The sequence below is a fragment of the Castor canadensis genome, chromosome 1 (genome assembly GCF_047511655.1).
Source record: "Castor canadensis chromosome 1, mCasCan1.hap1v2, whole genome shotgun sequence".
In the NCBI taxonomy this organism is placed as follows: Eukaryota; Metazoa; Chordata; class Mammalia; order Rodentia; family Castoridae; genus Castor; species Castor canadensis.
In genome coordinates, this window is record NC_133386.1 from 134,387,171 (window position 1) to 134,408,965 (window position 21,795).

At 33.6% G+C, this 21,795-nt stretch overlaps 2 protein-coding genes, 1 long non-coding RNA gene and 1 pseudogene across 3 annotated transcripts in view; 2 read left to right on the top strand and 2 right to left on the bottom strand.

The window, feature by feature from the left end:
- LOC141425727 (uncharacterized) overlaps nucleotides 1-21,795 on the top strand; it is a 457,749-nt gene that overhangs the window by 213,829 nt on the left and 222,125 nt on the right. The gene's annotated exons all lie outside the window — the stretch shown is intronic.
- LOC141425718 (olfactory receptor 8K1-like) lies at nucleotides 1,096-2,055 on the bottom strand. Its single transcript, XM_074083028.1, has one exon. It carries the CDS (start codon nucleotides 2,053-2,055, stop codon nucleotides 1,096-1,098), a length of 960 nt encoding a protein of 319 aa, XP_073939129.1.
- On the top strand, nucleotides 7,463-9,687 carry LOC141415636 (RNA-binding protein 7 pseudogene; annotated as a pseudogene).
- LOC141425721 (olfactory receptor 8K3-like) lies at nucleotides 13,738-14,697 on the bottom strand. The gene has a single exon (XM_074083040.1). The coding sequence runs from the start codon at nucleotides 14,695-14,697 to the stop codon at nucleotides 13,738-13,740; it is 960 nt and encodes a 319-aa protein (XP_073939141.1).

Below are 21,795 nucleotides of genomic sequence, written 5' to 3' on the forward strand. Positions count from 1 at the left end.
TACTGAAAGAGGTAAGTTTTCTGTATTTACCTATCAATCCTCAACATCTCAATGCCACAATGCCTTCCATTGCAGAAAATTTGAATTCTTTGAGAAAATTCATCAAGAGAGAATGTTTTTCTGTGTGAATCAAGATACAAGACAAGAACTGGAGTTATGCATTGCAGGAATATTAGAGATTTTAGAGATTTTAGAAATGTGAAATAAACATTTTGTTAACATGGAGTACATGTCACTACATATAAGGATAGAGACAAAAGACACATCAATAAAAACACAATTAACCATTTAATGTATCTACTTATCTTTAGCCTGTGTAATCATCATTATATATTTTAAAAGTAATAATGCCATTCTAGTATATTGCCAAATAACTTGCTTATTGCTGCATTTTCAATCTGAAATCAGTGAATTAGGAGTCTGTAAATACCAAAGTGTGCTGTAGCATAAGAATATATTAGAAGACATAGAATTTTCTAACCCTTTTTGCAGTTTCTAATAAAAACTCTTTTTAGGTATCCAAAATATTCTTGATATATATATAATGTTATCATAATTTGATTGAAAACCTCATTCTGTTGTGACATGTTTCGTTTTCTTCATACCCTAGAGTTTTGAAAACAAAATTTCATGTCATGTTAATTGTCACATATTATTTCTTTCTTGCATCATGTGTAGCTGACACATTCTTCATGGAATAACCTCATTTAACTTTAATACCCAATCACTGCTGTAAAATACATATTAATAATTACATGGTTTAATTTGCTCCATTTTAACTAGTTGAGACTTATTCTAAATCCTGCAAGTCTAAGTTTAACCACAAATTTGGTATGAGTTTTCTTAGTTATAAATACTATGTGTTATAATATGATTATAGACATCACTGGGGACTTTTATTATCAATCAGTATACAATATTTATTTATTCTTGAAGTGGAGGACAATACATACAGGTGACATAAGAGGAAATGTTTTATCTAGATAAAGAGAAAAATTTAAACTTTTAAAATAGTTCTACTTTTCGCAGCTCTCATTAATCTGAAGCAGTTATTAAACAAAGACATAGATTCACTGTGAAACTAAATATTAAGGATTAAGTGGGGATTTTGAATCCATGAGTTAACGTTCTTTTTACAGTATCTTTTACTTCTTTGTTCCTCAGGCTGTAGATCAGTGGATTTAGCATAGGAATGACCACAGTGTAAAACACAGAAGCCATTTTGTCCATATCAAAAGTATGGCTGGATTTGGGTTGCAGGTAAATAAATAATAATGTCCCATAGAATAGGACAACTACTGTCATATGGAAGCTGCATGTGGAGAAGGCTTTGTACCTCCCTTTAGTTGAGTTCATTCTGAGAATGGCCACAAGAATAAACATGTATGATACTAGAACAATCAAGAGAGAGGACACCAAATTGCAGCCTGAGAAGATCAAAATGATCAGTTCTAATTCACATGTGTCAGAACAGACCATGGACATCAGAGGGAGACAATCACAGTAAAAATATCTGATAATATTAGATCCACAGAAGGACAATGTAAACAACTTAACTGTAAGCAATAGTGACACAAAGGTGCTGTAGAGATAGGGAGCAAGCACCAACCCCCAACACACTTTGTCTGACATGATGACCATGTAGAGAAGAGGTTTACAGATGGCTACATAGCAATCATAGGCCATTGCTGAGAGAATAAACAGTTCAGTGATGATGAAAAACTCAAAGAATGCCATTTGGGCAGCACAACCTGTGTAAGAAATGGTGTTCTTGTGTACCATAAAGTTTACCATCATCTTTGGGCCAATGACAGTGGAGTAACCAAGGTCAGTGATTGACAAATGCCTAAGGAAAAAATACATGGGGGTGTGTAGCTTGGAGTCCAAATGGGTCAAGACAACCATGCCCAGATTGCCAATCACTGTGACCAAGTATACGATGAGAAAGATTCCAAAGAGTAGCACCTGCAGGCCAGGCTCATTGGTGATTCCCAAAATAATAAATTCAGTTACCTTTGTCACTATAGTATGATTGAATTTCTCCATATGGTTCATCATGGTAACCTGTGTAAAGTATGAAAAGATACAAATTATATTTGAAATTCTCTCTTCTAAGATAATTTACAGCATAGCATGTGAGAAACAGAAACATTTTCTTTGTCTTAAATGCCAAATGGTCAGCCCTTTACTCATCATGCCAAAATATCACTCATAGCAACACTCAAGTCATTGAAATCATGGTACAATATGCTTTAAAAGGACAAGATAGTGCTGGTGAAGTAGCTCAAGTGGTAGAGTGCCTCCCTAGTAAGTGTGAGGCCCTAAGTTCAAACCCTAGTACCACCAAAAAAAAAAAAAAAAAAGCACAAAGTCATGTTGAAGTGAACCTTTTAATTCTACATCCTTTGATTATATCAAGAGTTATCTATTTCATTATATCTTTTTAAAATTCCAAGTAATTCATAAAACAGATACCTATGCCTAAATCATAAATTGTACCTTGTTATTAATCATATCTGTTTAGCAAAGCAAAACAAATAAGACCTTCTACACTATTCATGATTAATCAGGTGGCAATTAGAAATTTCTGACTGTCAGGTACATACATGCTTCAATACATTTCGGTTCATTTGCCAAATACAAAATTAATGCCATATATTCACTTTAGAGTTTTGTTAATATCTATGTCTGCCTTTTTCACATCTGTCCTGTTCTTTCATAATCACTCACTATTTCTAATCATCTCCAATCATCCATTCCTCTTCTGTACAAAAAGGACCAAGGGAATATTCTGATTATTGTCAAACATTTCAGGGAGAAATATGAGTAGCAGTCCAGTAGAAAGAATAATACCAATGGCAAGAACTAGAGGGAGCACATTGTGCAGGCAATTTTCTAAGCACTTTACAGGTATGAATTACTCTAGTTGTAATCTATACAACTCTAGGTTGTAATAACACTTATTAGGTTAGGAAACTGAACTTCAATGAATTAGATAATTTAACAAAGGTCACTCAGGCTTAAATGGTAGAACCAGGATTCAAATAAAGTCTTTTTGCTTTATAAAAAAAGTCTGTTAAACTCTATAATGTACCACATCTCCATGAAGTGCATGCTGAGTAGACTGGAAATGTAGAACACGAAGAGAGGAACATCAAGTAAAATTGATGGACAAAGCTTCTCATCAAAATAGAAGACCAAAGCAGTCAGTTCATTTGGAAACTAAGGTTGTATAAATAATAAACAACATGGAGTATTAGGAACGGTATAACAGGTTTGTCCTTAATATCAAGCCTATGGATGATAGAAAAGTACATTAAACACTTTTACAGAGAACAGAGGACCTCTGTATCTTTGGTAATAACCCAGTTGAAACTACCTGCCCTCAGAAATGTTCAAAACTCAATGTTTCAATTTACCTCAGTGGAAAATCTACTTCAGCAGCCTAATGTTTTAATCCTGCCGATTGCTACTAGATTTAAGTATTTTCTACTCCCTTGAGGCTGGTTGTATGGATGTTAAAATGTAACACATGGATAAACAAATTACACATTGTTACCCAGTGGTGCCTGGAATATCTATTAATTATTCTCCAAATATTCCTTTAAAAAAGTAAGAAAAAATACTTCATTTCTGGACATAATGGGATAAATAAATCATGCAATATCACTGAGCACTGGAAATCACAAATATCCTTTATCTGCATTTTAGTTACAGAATACGATGCAACTGTAAGTATATTTCCTGCCTCCACTTCTCAAAGGGAGGACAAGTTCACAGTGAATACGACACGTTTGACAATAAACTCATTGCTTAAGAATAAATTTAGAGTGGTAATTAATAGCTTGACAGGAAACAACATCCAAGAGGTGTATTTGTTTCTGCAAAGAAACCAGTGGTAAATTATCTCTTCATGCTTTCCAGAAATTTGATTTTCATACACCTTGTTGTATTCTCCTATCTGTTACCCTTCTTGGAGTTACCATAGACTTTTACATCTATGAAATTGCATTTTCCTTTAAAATATATTAGAAAAAATTCTGACTGGCAAGTCTTCTCAGGTTTTTGTAACATAGCCTCTTCTTTCTACTTAGACCTTCAGTTAAACATGTGATAGGTAACCTGATAAAATCGTTGTTATGATTTTTATTCAATATTTTCTTTTCCTTCTGACTTTATTTTGAATTCTCTAGTGTGGCATTCTTAAACTAAGTCATTTTCTTTTTCAGTATATAGTCTATTTCAGTTCTCATGACATAATTATTTGTTCTTATTTAACACTGCATTTTTATCTACCTAAGCCCATGTTGGGTTATTTTGAATAGTTCACTTCCTCATGGTGTTAATGTTCTTACTAAATTATTCAGTGTATTAAACTTGTTTGTAATAATTCTTTTAGAGCGCTTTCTATCATCACTGCTCTTTCAAGATGTATTTTAATTATCATCTGGAAAGGGCCACATGATCCTGCTTTCTCATGTTTATTAATTGTTATTGGATACCGAATATTAAGAATTATAAGTGCTAGATTTTGCTCTATTATTTTCCTGAAAATATTGATTGTTTAAGTAAATATTCATTGGCTTTATTTGAGACTAGTTTTCAATCTCTCGGTTGGATCTAAGGCAGCTTTTATTTCTGACATCTTTACTGAATGCCCAGGTGCTCCACAAGGACTCTACCCTCTGATTTTTGTAACCCCAGGATCTTGCTGTTCTATGTGATTTCTGGAAATTGTTCAGTTTGTGATACTAGGTTATACTTTTAAGAACTTGCTGCTATCCAAATTAATGATGCACAACTTAGAATTCAGTTACAAACTCAAGGTTAATGTATAATGGAGGAAAGATTGAAAATGAGAACAAAAATATATGACATATAAGAAACAAAAAGAAATAGGACAGAAGTATATCCTCCATAGTGTGTAATTATTTTAAATGTAAATAAATTAAATTTCAGAATTTAAAGGCAGAGAGGTTGACAGAAGAGACTTAAAAATGATCTAAAGAAGGTCTTCTGTAAGAGAATCTTCTTGTTTATACTATCATTTTAGGTTCAGAAAATACAATGAAAACAAGACTGAGAACATACATATTATTCAGAAAAGAAATGAAAACCTGTAATCCCAACTAACTGGGAGGATTATGGTTCAAGGCCAGCCTGGGCAGAAAGTTAGTGAGACCCCATCTCAACAAATAAGTTTGATGTGATCACATGCCTGTAATCCCAGCTAGGTGGAAGGTAAAGGTGGGAGGACCATGGTGGGAGGCTGGCCCCTGGCAGAAACATGAGATCCTCGCCCAGAAAACAAGTAAAGAAAAAAGGCTGGAGGAATAATGGATCATGTGGCCCTATCCAGTTCAAATGTTAGATAGAAAGTGTCTGAGCACTAATCCAAGTACCACCCCCCCAAATAACCGAAAAAAACAAACGTATGTTTTGCAATTTTTTTTATTTTATTGTTTTAACATTTACTTACATGTGTATACATTGTTTGGGCCACCTCCCCCCACTCTTGTTGATGTCACCAGAAAACTGCTGGGTATGGAAAGAAGGACAGGCAAAGGAAAGATAAGTGCTCCCATGTGGAGAAATACGAGATGCTGCCATCACTTCAGAGCAGAGTTTGCCTGATGAGGAATATATGCTGAAAGCCATCAGCATGGCACATGAGTAATAGGAGATGGTATTTTGATTTATTTTTAAATGATAATAAATTCATTAAAAATTTACCAGGTACAATTTGGTACCAGGCAGTATTTTGGGTAATGATAAATTCTATAATGTCCATATGAAGTTGAACATATCTGTCTCCTCAAATATTTCTCACTTGGTTTAGTGAAAACTTTCAGAATCCATTCTTTAAGCTTTTTAAAATGTATTGCATATCCTTTAGTTACAATTTAGTATTTATTGTTCTACCTGTCCATTTACAAACCAGTTTACTTGCACCTTATGTGAAATCAACTTTTTTGTACGTACCACGAATGAGTGACATCATGTAGCATGCTTTCAGTGCCTGGCTTATTTTACTTAATATAATGTAATCTATTTCCATGCATGATGTTACAAATGTCATGACTTCGTTCCTTCTATGGATGAATTCTATTCTATATGTTCCAGGTGTTCTTTTTTTCACTTTTTAAATGTGCATTTCTTTAATTTAAAAACAATACAAAGGAGAAGTCATGTGTTTACATAGGAATGCACACATTAACAAATACCTCCTTATAGTTTTCCAAAAGCTCTATTATATCAGTCTGAAAATAATAAATTAAATGTATCAGAATTTTTTAATCTAAAATGAAATTCCTAAAACCAGTGGGAATATGCTAGACTTTTATTTACAAAATCAGATGAGCAGAGAGTATGAGTATGGTTTGTGTTAAGTAAGGTTTATTCTTAGTTTTATTGAAAAACTTTATTGTGCCTTTGCAAATAGGATACATCTCTTAAAAAAACTGATTAAACTTTTCCATACATGTAGCTCTGCATGATAGATTACAGTACAACACTATTCTCATCACATAATTGTAGAAATACTACAGGATCCAAGAACACAGACTAAGCAAAAGAAATAGAATCCTGAGCCATCTGAACAAGGTGATTTGATGAATCCTTTCAGTGTGGGCTTAGAAAACGCAGAGGGGGAAAAAACCATGCACACTGCAGTCATGAGCAAAATACGTTCGAGACTTGTCTCTTGTTAGACACAGGTAGGGGTGATGGTGATTTTCTGACACCTGCACACTCACTCACACTCCCATTTCATTCTCCTGCTTCCCTACCCTCCACAATACGTTCACTCCCACCCTTTCCCAAAAGAAAAGATCAGGCACTAACTCCTAGTGAACCCCTCATTGCCTGTCTGGAGGAGGTTAAGTGACTGCTAAAACAAGTGTAGGTCCTCACCCACACCACAAAACAAGCCAATTCCAGCTGCTTTAACTTTTTTGGAAGTAAATGAAGCATATGCCCACTACAGTTTAAAACTGAACTGTAGTTTAAAATGTGTTAAAAACAAAACTTTGTTTCTTTTGCTACATTTTGAAGTAAAAAATCAATAGCAGAGAGTTGCATTATAGTTCAAGATGAAAAGTTCATGAAGCCTGTACCCTTATGGTAACACTTCTATACCACATAGGACCTGCCACAGCTGAACAGGGTTATGAAACACCAGCCTTTTATGTGCTCCTTGCTGTGTGCTCCTTCCATGTGTTCCTCAAGACCACAGCATTCTAGTGTTATCAAAGATAATGTATGTACACTTAAATAGTGAAAGGTATTTGGTTTGTGTCTTCACCTTACACATCCTAGTAATGAAATTAATCAAACCATGCCGCCGTACCTTCCCTGAGGATAACCTAGTCTCTATTGAAGTGTCTGAATTTCATGTGGAGTTTTGTTTTTCCCTGTTGTACTACTTAAAAACACTTTTATCATTCATGGACTACCTTGCGCAATGAATGCTGGTGTAATGCAGACAGCTGAATTGAAAAATATATAATATCGGAACCAGGTGGCATTCCTTTTCCTTACTTCAGTAGCTTAATGATATCTGGAGACAGTGTGTTTTATGCTTTATCATTAAGACTTTATTAAGGTAAGACTGAGTATAATGTAAACTTCAATACAGCACAGGGCAATGAAAGAAAAACATCACACACCCTTTGAAGGGTGTATCTCTCATTAATCCTGGGTGTGGTACTCACTGATATGCAAATTAGAATATATCTTCTCCTGTTTCTTGACCTGAAATCTTTGTTCTTTGTAACTCTGCTTAGCTCTCTGATGGTTTACTCTTTGTCCAGGGAATCCATGGACTTACTAAGTTGTCATCTCCATGCCACCTGCACCTCTTCTCAGTGGTACCTTTCCACAATTAAGAAATCAAGAAAACTAGACAGAGCATCAGAGCATAACATAATATGTGAAGGTAGAGGATATAGGATGTGTATTGAAAGCTGTTGACAGAAGGGATGGGAGGTAAAGGGGTAAGGGAGAATAATGGAAGGGGTTGAACGAACCAAAGCAAAGTATACTCACAGTGGGCATACACTGAGAGACTCCTTTGAACATCAACTTAAATATTAATAATGAAAAACAGGACTGTAAAATCAGTACAGTGTGTGTGTGTGTGTGTGTGTGTGTGTGTGTGTGTGTGTGTATAGGTGGGGAGTACTAGTGCGAGAGGGCCAGGGAAGGGTGAAGGAAGGAGATTAAGGTGATGTTATACGGCATTCATATGCCTATATGAAACAAAACTAAGAAACCTCTTGCAATTGCTTTAAGTGGGGTGGGAAGGGGGGTGGGGGGAGAAACTATGTGGGTAATGTCAATAAGGCACAATATAAGTCTAATCAGGATTGTCACTACAAATTCCCCCCTTTATAATGAATATATCCTAATAAAAAGTTATTGAAAATAAAAAGATAAATAATGTGGGGTTTCCTAGAGTGCATGGCTGAGACCCTGAGTCCTACTTGGCGAGGGAATGACGTTGACATGAGGGTGGCAACAGCAGAAGGACCAAACTCTCTTTATGGGCAACCTTGAAACTAAAGTGACAGAGGAGCTCCTATTTGAGCTGTTCCACCAGGCTGAGCTAGTAGTAAAGGTGAAAATTCCAAGAGATAAAAGAGAACAAACCAAAGCAGTATGTATTTGTGAATTTCAAACATGAAGTATCTGTTCTTTATGCAATGACTCTACTTAGCTGTATCAAAGTTTTTGGGAGGTCCATAAAAATTCAGTTTCGGTCAGGAAGTAGTCATTCCTCACAGAGTTTCAGTGTATCATAAATTCAAGTCCTACTACCACATAGGCTCCTAGCAGCAGATATGAAAGGACTGTGGATAATATGACTCCATCTTCACAAATTATTCAGAGATCATTCTCTTCTCCAGAAAATTATCAGAGACAAGAAGTGATGAACAATGTTTTGAGCTGGGTGTCATATGGCGGGAAATTTTGTCCTCCACATGTGGATCAGTCAGGATTCACAGAAATACACTAATGGCTATCTGTATTTTGTCAACAAGAAAACATAAGTTCTGAATGATTCATTTTATTAGTGTTTGAGAAGGTTTATCATGGTTGGGGAGAAATCATATTGCTTAACTTAGAGAACTTGAGTATAAGTTCTGTGACATGCTGCACTGAGTTTTATCCTGATTGAACATACAAGTGTAACTCTACGTATACTACTCCTAAAATTTTGGGATTTTAAAATAAATCATATTTGATGTATGACTGATCACTCAGGAAGCTGAATATTTATATGTATGTTTTATATTAAAAAATACGGTGTTGAACTCAAGGCATGGCTCAAGTGATAGAGGGGCTGCCTATCAAGCAGGAGGCCCTGAGTTCAACCCCCAGTACTACCAGAAAAAGAAAAGAAAAAAAATTACAGTGTTAGTGTAAATTCCCTTTTTCAGGAAAAACAGAAATATCAATGAGTCGTAAAAAGGTAAAATATTTCACTGAAAGTATTTTTTCTTAGGAAGAAAGATTCATAAAGATTTTATTACTCAAACTATAAATTTTAACATTTGCAAAAGTAACCGGGACAAGTGTTCAAGGACACATTTTATTATGGAGATTGTACAGCTTGCTTTTTTTGTGTAAACATTAGAAAGAATTCAATGTTAACACTTTCTGATTTTAAAAATTTTCATAGTTTCTGCTGGGTATTGAGGAGGGGGGGAGAGGGAGGGGGCGGAGTGGGTGGTAAGGGAGGGGATGGGGGCAGGGGGGAGAAATGACCCAAGCCTTGTATGCACATATGAATAATAAAAGAAAAAAAAATAAATAAATAATTTCAATCTTGCTTAATAAAAGATTTTTTGTATCAGCATACTGTTTCCCTTTCATTGCACTATTGTTTATAAAAATTTGCTTCTTGAAAAACTTGAATTCTTTTTAATATTAGCCACAGCATTTGTACCTTTTTAAAAAATATATTAAAGCATAAAAAGGACAGATGTGCCCCTTTTTTGGCATCACTAACTTCGACACATTGCATTCAGTAAGTTACCAATGAACTTTTATTTAGTCTTTAACTTGGAGCATCCTGAAATACATATTTTGTAGATAATGGGACCTGGTGTTTTAGAATTAGATTTTCCGTGGCCTCTGGATTATAAATTGGAGCACTTTGAGCTAGTTAACTGTCCCTGGTCTCCAGGAGTTTGTATACGCTCAGATTTTCTTTTTCTAAATGTACTCAGTCTTGTGTCTTGGTAAATTGAACTGTGTAACTACTTGACATAGAGTAAAGATTTTTTAAAAAGTGTTTGTTTAAATAGATTAATAGGATATGTTTTCCATGAGCATGTTATTTTCAGGCATCTTCTTCATGAAAAATAACTCAGCAGATTTGTAGATATTAACAAACACTAATACTGTTTTATTGCAATTTAGCTGTGGTTCAGATCATTTCATATTGTTTCACAGGACTGGGGATGTACCTGAGTGATAGAGTGCTTACCTAGCATGCACAGTGTCCTGGTTTCCATTATTAAAAAAAATTGTTTATGTTCCATTTTTGAATAGTTTCTATTGCTATATGTTCAACTTCACTAATCCTTCTTTTTCTGTAATGTCTAATCAGCAATTCCAATATTATCTTCATCTTAGTCATTTTTGTTTTCCTCCTTGTAAGTTTCATTTAGAGTTTTAAAATATCATTGGTGTTTCTGTAAGTAAAACTTATGGGATATTAAAAAAAGAAATTGTGTGAAAATACAATTTGACTTGAGAAAATTAAGTTTGTTACCATTCATAAAATATTTTTTAAATCACAGAAGATTTCTTATTGTAGAGATAATAATGTTTAACTTTCATTCTCAAATTCCTCAATTACTGTTTTCTTTCTTATTTTCCAGAAACTCCTTCAATGACAAACTCTATTGAGTTTGTTTTCTTGAGGTTGACATATATTTCTGAGTTGTATTTCCCTTTTCATCTAATCACTGTGGTGGCTAATTTTGATGTTTAACTTAATCATGGTGATATGAAATATATGGTAAATCTTTCAGAGAAGCAATTTGTCCATCTAAGTTTGCATGAATGGCCCAGCTTAGAAAAATAACATGGTGCTCAACCTTCATTAATTGATGTTGAGTTCTGCCTTTCCCAATTGTACTACTTAGAAATATTTCTGTTATTCATATACTGGGCTGCTCAACAAACCTTGGTTCAATGAAGATAAATTCATTTAAAAATGTCTGCTATTGGAACCTGGCAGATTTCTTTTTCATTAATTCAGTAACTCCACAATGTCAGAGTTAGTATTTTTGTCATCTTTTGCCCTTAAATTAATCCCCTACATGTCTGAAGCTCACAATTTTTCCAAGAAAGAAAATTTAATAGAGAATAATTATTTCCTCGACTGACTTCCTTTCCTTAGGAGAAGCATTTGTCTCTTAATTGTCCCTGGTAGACTTCTACCTACAGATCATCAGCCACAGCAATTTTTATCTCATTTTATTTTACTTTTTTGGTGGTACTGGGGTTTGTACTTAGGGCTTCTAGCTTGAGTCACTCTGCCAGCCTAGCTGTAGCCATTTTTAAAAGTTCTGCTTCTCCTCCATTTTCCCTCTCAAAGGTGGATGAACTTCAAAGAACAGAAATCAAGGAAAACTAGTTTTTAACTGTTGAGTACATGTGTGACTACTTAATACTAATTCCTGTAACACCTTTCTGCTCTATAATTTATTCTAAATGTTATTAAGCTACCTGCATCTAAGCACTTAGTGATGACTTTTTATTTTAGCCACGTCACCCAAAATGGAAGACTGAGCACTTATATTTCTGAGTCTACATATTTACTGATTTTTATGTGTTTCATGAATTCATTTTACATGTTTGACATGGTTCTAGTTGTTCAATAATATTAATTCATTAAAAATATTTCATTGAGAAATAATATTATATACTTTCAAGGTGTATAATCTGATTATTTCATATACAGAAACACAGTGTATTGATAACCATGAACAAATTCATTCACTAATCCACCACCCAGAGTATGTGTTAGAGGGGGAGGACACTTGAAATTTACTCTCTCACCAAATTTCAATTAAAAAATGTGGTATTATGTATTTAGACACAGTGTACCTTAGATCACCAGAATTTATTTATCTTATAATTGATTCCTATGACTTTTCTCCTCTTCTAATCTGAACCATGCCAAACTGAGATTTTATGTCTGGATGACATAGTTAAGAGTATGTAATCTGGAGAGTTATCACTTGGTTTTAACAACTTGCTCCAGTATTTCACCCCTTGGAGAATTTTGTAAATTTACTTTCTTGAAGCCTTTATTTTGTCATCTGAAAAATGTAATATTTAGTTGAGCTGACCTCACAGGGGTGATGGCTAAATTAACTGAGACTGGGAGAATATCTATCACTTATTATTCAATAATATTGTTACTTAGTGTTTCTTGGTAGTTCATGTGATCATCTTAAAGACTGAGTTTAACTGCTTCAACAATATGGTAGTGTTTATCCTCATGAAACAATGAACTGTGCACTTTAAAATTTATGTCAATGAAATATGTCTATTTAACTTTTATTGCCTATACATAGATTTTATTTAGTGGGGGTGACCTAAGGAAAAATAATAAGATTTTAAAAAATGAACATATTTTCATGGGAAAATGTGGGGAGTGATATGTAACAATCATGCAAAGACCAGAAGAGTAGTGTGAAATTGTGCTGTCTCAATGGCTGTTTTCTGTTCATTCTCACAAGTTCCACAATAAATGAATGCAGTCATATGAGGAAAGTCCATGAGAATACAATGTAAATTCAGTATTGATCAAAATTGACAAATGTCAACATGGTATAAAAGGCAACAAAATCAATTCATCATTAAATGGCACTCTCACCTGAAGATATGGAAACAGGGAGAACATAAATTTCAAATATCAGTGATTACCTTACTTATTACGAATATAAAAAAATCTATACAAGTGAACAGGTGTTACAAAGACCTACAACTGGAGTAAATGCATAAACTTCCACACATTTGTAAGGGGCTTCATAATATTTTATTTCATGGACCCTCCCATGAATGTAAAAAACATGGGCTGATTGAGATAAAAGCATGTGAAAGTCAGAATCTGTGAATTACTGAGTTTCAGTTAAACAGATTAGTATGTGAAATAAAGGCACTGATGAGGTTGAGGAAGACAATAATGTTTGTAATATTGATTATTTCAGCATAGCTATAAGGCTTCAAATAATTAACATCATATAAGTAACTAGTGCTAAATACATTGCAGAATATACTACTGAAAACTAGGAAGGCTAATCCAGAAAGAGTGAGATTGTATACTCACAAACAAAATGCACATGCAGGAGATAAGCACTGTAAGTTTTATTAGGACAGGCAATGAAAGCACAATACCTTTGTATTTCCTTTTGTAATTCCCAGGGTTCTCTCCACCTTAGCATCCTTACTTTCTTTGCTGCTACTTTTTTATCTAGATCCATCTAGTATCTAGATATCTATCTCCCATAAAACTTATTTACTATGCATATGACTCATTTATCCCTTTTAAAGAAGGCAACATTTTAATTTTTTTCTTTATTAATCTATATACATCAACTAAAATAACCTGTATGCATAGTTCAATATGCAAATACATGTTAAAAAATTTTACTTGTTATTTCTTCTGGATTCATACAGAATAAAACTTTATGCCATTAATCTAAATTGCAGGAATCATATTTTATGACAAGATAATGAAAACAAATTGCATAAGTTATTCCATGTCCATTGTAAAGCACATTTTACATCTTTGTTCCTCAAGCTATAGATCAAGGGATTCAACATGGGGATAATCAAGGTGGAAAAGATGGAAGCCATTTTATCAGTGTCAGAGGAGTGACTGGACTTGGTCTGCACATACATGAATATCAAAGTCCCATAGAAGACAATGACCACTGTCAGGTGGGACCCACAGGTGGAGAAAGCCTTACGCCTGCCTTCTGCAGAGTTCATTCTGAGAATGGCTATAATGATGAGCAGGTAGGACACAAGGACAATCAGAAGAGAGGAAATCAAATCAAAAGCTGCTAAGATTAGAATGATCAATTCAATTTCATGAGTATTTGAGCAAAGTAAAGATAACAAGGGGATACTGTCACAGTAGAAATGCCTGATGACATTGTAGCCACAGAAGGGTAAAGGGAAAATCTTTGTGGTGACTAGAAGAGACACAAATGTGCAGTAGAGATAGGGAATTGCCACTAGTACATTACACACCCTTTGTGACATGATGACTGTGTAGAGCAGTGGGTTATAGATGGCCACATAGCAGTCATAGGACATTGCAGACAGAATAAAAAGTTCACTAACAATAAAGACAAGAAAGAAAGCTAGTTGTATAGCACAAAGATAATAGGAAATTGTATTTTGATCTACAACAAAATTTACTAACATTTTTGGAACCACAGTTGTTGAATAACCAAGATCCGTGAAAGCCAGATGTCTGAGAAAAAAGTACATTGGGGTCTGTAGCCTGGAGTCCACCTTGGTGAGGATGATCATGCCCAAGTTGCCCACCACTGAGATCACATAGATGTTGAGGAACAGCACAAATAACGGAGCCTGCAGCTCAGGACGATCTGTGATGCCCACCAGAATGAATTCACTCACCACTGTGAGATTGTGCTTCTCCATTCAGGTCTATCAGAAAACTATTCTGGAGAGAGATAGCAGCATACTCAATATCTTTTGAGTGTTCTTACTAAGGAGAATTTTAGTAAATAAAGCTAGAGCAAATAAAATACATCAAACTTTCCAACTTACAGTATTTGAAAATAAATTGATTTTTCATAAATAAAATATGAGTGATAGAATTAGTGGTAGAAACAGAGATAGATCATTAGTGATAATTTGGGATTGATTTTATTCACCAGACATCATTTTCAATGTCTACACTCATTTTTTGGTCACAATAGGAATTGGGCTGCTTCTGGTATCTAAAGGTTAGATGTTAAAGTGTTAACATCCTACTGTATCCAGTATTCCTGCCTAAATAATATCCAATGCAAAATATCAATAGGGCTGAGTTTGAGAAATCCTGATGAAATAGACAGATGATAGATTAATTCATAGATAGCTTATAAAATAATTTTTTTAAATTTATGTTAAAATTCATTTTTCAAAATATGGTCAAGTATTAAACTACTTAGTGTTTTTGTGTGACTCTTGTTATCTAGTCATATTTATTAATCTAATTTAATAATATTCTATACTTGCAGTTTTATAAAAAATTTCTGGATACAAATTCCAGAAATGCACAAACTCACTTACTTCAAAACATAGTCCTCTGAAAACACTTACATTTACTGTTCATGCAGCTAAAACTTCCATTCACTGAATAGATATTGTGCATTTGTATGAATAGCAACAACATGACAGATCACAGTGGCGTCATTTATGTATAAGTGAAGAAAATGCCAGGAGGCATATGTACAAAGATATGGTCTAGTGTATTAACATTCATAGGTTTCTTTGGGGAAAGAGTGCATTTTAGATTGTGTGATTTAGAGCTCTTTTTTCTCATACTGAAAACCAACATGTCTTTCAAGTATTTGTTGAGAAGAATCTATGAAGATTAAATGACTCAATGTTCCTATGCTACTTAGAAATAATACTAAAATATTAAGTATAAAATGTTCTTTTTGTTAGTTTTTTAAATTTGTGAATGTATCATACCTGGAAGAGGTTTTACTTTCATAGGCATATGTAAATTATTTTGCAGTAGGATGTAGCCACTTGTCAGGTTTACAATGATGAGTTGATGACGAATCAAGCAGGATGTAATACATACAGCTTATCTCAGTCTTTTCCCCAGCTCTCCTCCACTCCATGACGAAAACTGGACAATCACTGTGCTACTGTTTTGAATTACTCACCTTGTGTTTTTCCACAACTCATCTAATAATACTTTAATATTAATTATATTGGCATAAATTAATGTTAATTATTTTGGCATAAATTTGCTTGAAATATTACTATTTCTAAGAAGGCATTTTCATTATAACTGAGGAACACTAACTAGAATGTAAAAGGTTAAATGTACTTTATCACAGAAGATTTTAAAAGAATGATAGGAAATCTGAGACAGTTGGGAACAAGAGCATTGGAAGTTCTTGAAAATGTCCTTTGGTTAAAGGAGTACTAAAGTTTAAAGAAAAGCTGAAACTCTATGTTATATAATACGAAAGGGACAAAATACACCACGGATCAGATGCCCATGAACTTTGGATGTGATTTTAAATTCTTTTGTGCATTTAAATAACAGGAACTTCTTCAAATTGTGATATAACACATAATGCAGATACACATTTAAAAGAAAAAGTATATTGGCATTTCCTAAAGATTAAAAATTATGAGGAGGAAGGCATGTTGATGTAAGAAAATTTTTTATTTGAAATTAATGGGTTTTAATACTTAAGAAAGCAATCTCTGAGTTGTTAGTAAAAATAAAGCATACATTTTACATTGAATGTTAACATGATTACATGTAATTTATAATTAAATCAATTAAAATATTGTTCATAAGATAGAAATCTCCTATTTTCCTACTATGTCTCTATGAGTATGTCTTTCTTGTATTAGAAATATGGAAATAAGAACCAGTAAATAGTATTAGAATAATTTATTCAGTAAATAAAATAAGCAAAGTAAACCTTGTATTTTATTTGTTTTGTTTTATAATTAAGAACAAAAACACCAACAAAAAGAAAATCACACTAGGTAAGTAGTTATATTCTTGTAGGGAGCTTCTCATAGCCAGCTTTGGAGTTTTACAGAAAGAACTGGATTGCTTTTTGGATTCTACTGTCTTTTTTGGGTAGTAATTACATTTTTATGAAAACATTGTCTTTGAGAAAATTATATTTGCTTTTTGTCATATCTCACTAGAAATCAAAATACAGTCTGGACTTCTATTTTACCATAAAACTGGCTTTTCAAAGTCTTCTTGTCTTCAAATAGTGTTTTTTACATCTGAGCATGATGTAAAAACTCCCTTTCTTTCTCATCAACAAATGAGGAAAGAATCATAGCCATATATTACTTAAAATAATTATTGAATATTACACTATTTTAAGCCAATCTTAGAAGATTACCTTACAGGGTCACAAGAGCCTAGAGATATTAAATATTTGGAAAGACATCAACATGAGCAGATAGCTTTCTCATTATGCCATTTAAAAAAAACATACATATCCTTTTAATAGTGTTCAGTTGCTCTCAATTTTTGCCTCAGTTGAAGATAACCTTATTTATATAAAACAAGTACATTATAAGCAACACCATGTTGTCATTTGTAAGATTAATACACTTTTAGCTATCATACTATACAAAATATTTAAAAATTTTATTTCTGTTCAGGCATTATTGAGTGGTAGAAAGCACAGAGAACTAAGTGATGAGTTTGAGGTTTTGCAATTAAATTAAAATGGCTCTTTGTAAATGTCACTGAAACATTGTGGATATGTGCAACATATGGCACCACATGCAATGTTCTATGCTGGTTATTTTTTTTACCTGTAATGAAGCGTCTTTCTTGACTCCTCCACATGTTTCTCCCATGGAATAGTGAGAACAATTTATGGATTTTTTCCACCTCTTGAGGCACTCCCTAAGAAGCTGCCAAACACTCAGCTGGATATCCATAAATCATTTGAGAGTATAACAAAACACCTAGAGTCTCCCTGTTAATCAAGGAAAATTTGTATTCTTTAGTGTATTAGGGTTCTCCAGAAAAACAGAATAACATAAAAATAGAATATTTATGCTTACCCTTTTCAATACACGCACATGTTTATATGTATGCATATATACATGTATATATAGAGGGAATTGACTCACATGGTTTACCTTTTTAAAATGTCATCACCTCCTAGTCAGGTAGTAAATCACATATCCCAATAATACAGGTACTGAAACATTTCCATCTGTGATTATTCAAGTGATCTTGCTGCCCTTATGATGAATGGGTAAAGATTTATGCAATCATGAAAGATCCTGATTAACTGAGAAATTATAAATTTATTCTGAAATATTTTAATCAAGAAAAACTGGTATGTGAGGAACTTCATGAACTCATCCCTCCATAAAGTAAACAAGAACACTGGTATTTTAAATGGTACTTTTATAGAACTAAAACTAAACTAAACTAAATCAAAGCATAGCAACAATCCTTTCAATTATGTAAGGAAAACTGCTAAACCTTGGTAAAAACAGCAAGATTTATGGTTTTGTTACTAATCCTATTCCTATTCACCATTCTGTAATTATGAAATAGTCTTAAAAAGAAAGCCTTGCAAACACAGCATCTATGAAAATCAGAAAACTTGTTGCTGTTGGAATGACCAAATCAGTTTTAGAGTACTTCAGAGACTACTATGTCTAGTACACTGTCACTTTTAATTTGTTTTTTGAGCTTTCTGGGAAAGTCCTTTTCATGGACCTTTGTCTTCATTTGACTTCACTTAAAGATTATTCTACACTAATTGTTTTATGACTGGAGTATTTGTTGAAAAAAATCATTGACAATTGTTTACATTAGAAAATTCTCTTGGGGTAAACAAAAACATAGAAGGAAGGTTTATTAAAAAGATGTCCACAAGGAGCTTAAAAATTCTGTTGTATTAATGGGGACCTAATAAACTAGGTCCACGTGAAAGACTGAGCTCTGGTCGAAGCTGAGCTGGAAGGGCTCCATTCTCTTCATGTGGCTGACTTGAGGATCTAAATAAGCAGGAAGTAAAGATGTAGGCAGACTTGTCAGCTACATGAACATTTGTCTTGGTTTGTGTTGCTACAATATAATACCTTGATCTTGAGTAACTTCTGAGGGACATTTATTCTCTCACAGTTTTGTAGGCTCTAAGTACATGATCAAGATGCCTGCATGTTTAGTGTCTGGGGAAAGCCTATTTCTCATATATAACCTCTCATAGGTGTTCTCATAGTGCCTAAGAGAAGAAGAGCAAACCCACTTCCTCAGGTCCTTTTTTAGATGCCTTCTTTTCACCCATTTACAGCTCTCTTCCCTTCCAACTTGATCCCCTTATAAAGGCCCCACCTTTTAATAATATCAACAAACACATGAATTTTGAGGATCACATTCTAGACTGTAGCAGCGTTAAAGTTGTACCCCATCACAAATACTCAGCAAAGGATAGAAGACATACTCTATTCGTTGAAGAAACTTATAAAAATTTCTGTTCAGATATTATCTTAAGACTCAGCTAACTGGACATACACTTCCACTTAACACACTCTAGAGTCCCAAAATTCATTAAACAAACAAACAAACAGGAGCAACAACTACATTAATTGCGGGGATTTCAATGCAATTTTGGCGGTATGTTATATGAATGTGTGTGTGAGTGTGTGTGTATGTTTACAGGGATTGTTACCACAGTTGCCACTTGATATGCCATAAAATGTCCAAATTTCAAGACACATTACAACACAAAAAATAGGGAAATAATGGTAGTATACAGAAAATCAGCAGTCAATAGAAATGATTGTTGAGGGGATCTGGATGATGGTATTAATAGAAAAAGACTTTAAAATTCTTATTGTAAATATGTTTTAAAAAATAAGAAAAAAACTCCCTTTATAAAGAAATAATGGAATGTGCAAACAGTATCTTACCAAAGGAAAAAAGAAATTAATAAAAGAATTGTGTTTCTAAGAACTAAACAGAAAATCTGATGTTAAAGAACATAATAGCTAAACTGATAAATTTTAATAGTTAGACTCAAGGCAAGATTAAGATTCAGAATATATCTACATATATATTTATTCACTAAATTGTGTACTTTTTAGATAGATACGTACTCAAATAAGTAGTTTGGGAACAAATTTGCATGGACAACGCATTTTCTATGAAAGAAAATCTGTAAGGTATTTTCTTAGCTCTGTATTGAATGAACTTGAAAATAGTTAAATAGAATTTATCCAACCTAAGGAACAATTGGAGGTATACACTATTAATGCAAGTGTGTGTGTTTATTTAACACTACAGGTATTGAGTTTATATGTCGAAACATTTCAAAATAAAGGAAGGCAGTCAAAGTGAAACAGGGAAACAAAAACACAGCTAGAAAGGGAATAGTAAAATGACAGATATAAGTTCGACCACATCAAAAACCACACTAAAAATGAATTGTTTCATATTCCAATAAAGCATATTCAGAGATATTCATTGTTAATTTAAAAGTCAATATCCACTATTGGTTTTCTGCATGAGCTATAATTTATATTCAGTAGGATACATTTCTAGGCAAAAAGGAATAATTTAGTAGAAAAAAAACAAGTAAATTTAGGAATTATAAATTCATGCAGAGATGGCAAAGGAACCCCAGATTTTCTAAAACTAAAACTGATGGATAAGAAAAGTCAAATTATAATTTAATTTCAGATTTTAAAACAGGTTTAAGGATTGACAGCACAGATGAACAGAAAACAAGCAAGACTATAGAAGAAGCACTATCAACCAGTGTAGGCTGAATGAGATCTGTAGAGCGATTATAATTGTCAAGAAAACAATTGTTCAGAGGGGTATTTTCATAACTTTGGCATTAACCTTTTTGGAAGAGATAAATTCCTTGTGTGAGGACCTGTGAGTCATAGCTTATTTTGCATCATCCTAGGCCTCTCTCATCTGCAGCAACAGCATTCCTCAACAACTCCTCATTCTCATGAAAATCATTAATATTTCTTGTCATTGTCAAATGCATCCTGGAGTGGAATGGGATTACCATGAGTTAATAGTTCATTATAATTTAATACTAGAAAATGGGAAATACTGTGATATGTTATTAACAATTTATATCCAAATAAAAATATTCTAGCACACTTATCAACATATTACTGAAGCATTCTAATAAGTTCATACTGGGTGTTCTGGGTGCTTTAGTTTTACCTATTCTTACGAAGCACACCATTGTGTAGATGTCAAATTTTAAAATATTTTTATGACAAAAATATCATTTGATATAAATTTAGTACTATATCCTGAAAACTTATTTACAAATAATTCCATTATTTCATTTTACAATGAACAGATATTCATTAGTTGCCAGTGAAGACCAAGGCGCCTATTAATTTTATTGGGAGGAAAAACAGATCATTAAATAAAATCTGTTGTTTTATTTATTGAAGCTGTTTTCCTTAATTCATGAACATAAAGTATTGGTTTCTACTTACAAAAACTGTCTTTATCCCGCCTCTTGAGACTGTTGATCAAGAGGTTCAACATGGAGGTGACAGGAGACAGAGCCTATTTTCTTTACGTCAAGAGAACGTTTAGAGGCTGGTGTAAGGGCATAAAGGAGATACTACAACAGAACTGATGATACTGCAGTGTAGTAGGAGATGCAAAAGATGAGGATTAAGGAATGGCATCGGGAATGACATTGCTGCAGATACAGAGGACACTTAAAGCTGAATGCAGATTCCTGGGTACATTGCGACAATGTACAGAAGGGATTTACAGATGACTGCATATCTGTGATAGGCCATGGAAGCCAGTGGCAAGCATGTAATTGTCAGGAAATCCAGCAAACAGCTTAACTGAGCAGAAAATGTACTGAAGCACGTATTATTTTGTTGTATAAGAAATTTTCAGCATTTGTGTATAATGGAAAAAGAGTACAGAAGTCAACAAAAGTCAAGTAAGCAGGAAGAGAAGTGCATGAATGTATTGAGTCTTACATCTGTCCTAATGACCAGGGTCAAAGTCAGGTT